This window comes from Buceros rhinoceros, unplaced genomic scaffold, assembly GCF_000710305.1.
Source record: "Buceros rhinoceros silvestris isolate BGI_N320 unplaced genomic scaffold, ASM71030v1 scaffold15072, whole genome shotgun sequence".
Taxonomy (NCBI): Eukaryota; Metazoa; Chordata; class Aves; order Bucerotiformes; family Bucerotidae; genus Buceros; species Buceros rhinoceros.
In genome coordinates this window covers 29,754-30,634 of record NW_010399576.1, presented here as the reverse complement: position 1 = coordinate 30,634, position 881 = coordinate 29,754, and the positions used below count along the sequence as shown (strand labels likewise).

General features: G+C 54.6%; 1 protein-coding gene across 1 annotated transcript in view; it reads right to left on the bottom strand.

Moving 5' to 3' along the window:
* Positions 1-298: 298 nt before the first annotated feature.
* The window catches only part of IP6K3 (inositol hexakisphosphate kinase 3), an 8,969-nt gene continuing 8,386 nt past the window's right edge, over positions 299-881 (bottom strand). The window contains exon 5 of the mRNA XM_010131543.1: positions 299-769. Coding sequence (XP_010129845.1) covers positions 299-769 — 471 coding nt within the window. The remainder of the gene's footprint in view (positions 770-881) is intronic.

The following is an 881-nucleotide window of genomic DNA, read 5'->3' as shown; positions in this document are numbered from 1 at the left end:
GGCTTATCGTCAAGGCTCTGTCATGTAATGGTTTCTTCTGGCTCACCAGTAAATCAAGGACGGCAGTAAAACGAGGAAAGAAAATAAATCTTGAGATTGATTGCAGACAGAACGGGTTCCTTTGGCTCTTTGCTTTCTACACAGAGTTTGGTAGTGGCACGTAGCAGCGTTTGTGTTTCCCTAAGCTGTGCATGCTCTCGGTCCAAGCCGTGAGCTTGAGGGCCCCACACAACGGACCCCCGTGGGACTCTGCAGAGCTGTCAGTCTCTAGAAAATCCAGGCGATTTCACCCCGTTTGTCATTTCCCTTCGGAGAGATTCTGAAGGATTTTGATGAGATTCTCCAGGCCAAAAATATAGCCGTGGTCTGGCCCATCGTAGGTGGGGTGGCTGCATTTGGAGCCTTTGAAAGTGGTGTGGGCAAAGTCTATCATCCGGACGTCGACTCTGGTGTGGTGGCTACCGGGAGCCGGGGAGCACTGCAGCGTGGGGAAGCGAGGGTGGTTATCCAAGGGCGCCGCGTTCTCCTTGGGCTCCTGGCCGTCGTAAATGATGAGAAGGGAGCTGGAGTAGAACCTGTAAGAGCTTTGCTTCCTGATGACGGAGAGCAGAGCCTTCAGCCGCAGGATGATGGGCTCCAGCAGGTCCGTTCGGAGGTGGTTCCCGTTGCACAGGAACTGGCGCAAGGTTTGTCTGAACCCCTCCGGCGAGAGCTTCCTGCCGTAGTACTTATCTTTGCAGAGAAAGTGGCCAGTGTCTGCTTGGTAAACCTTGAAGGGAGAGAAAGAACACCCCGCGTTCAGCTGTCCGGTTTACCCAAAGCTCTAGATTTCACCCTCATCTGAACAGTCTGGGCCCAGCGGAGGCGGGGGGAGGCGCACC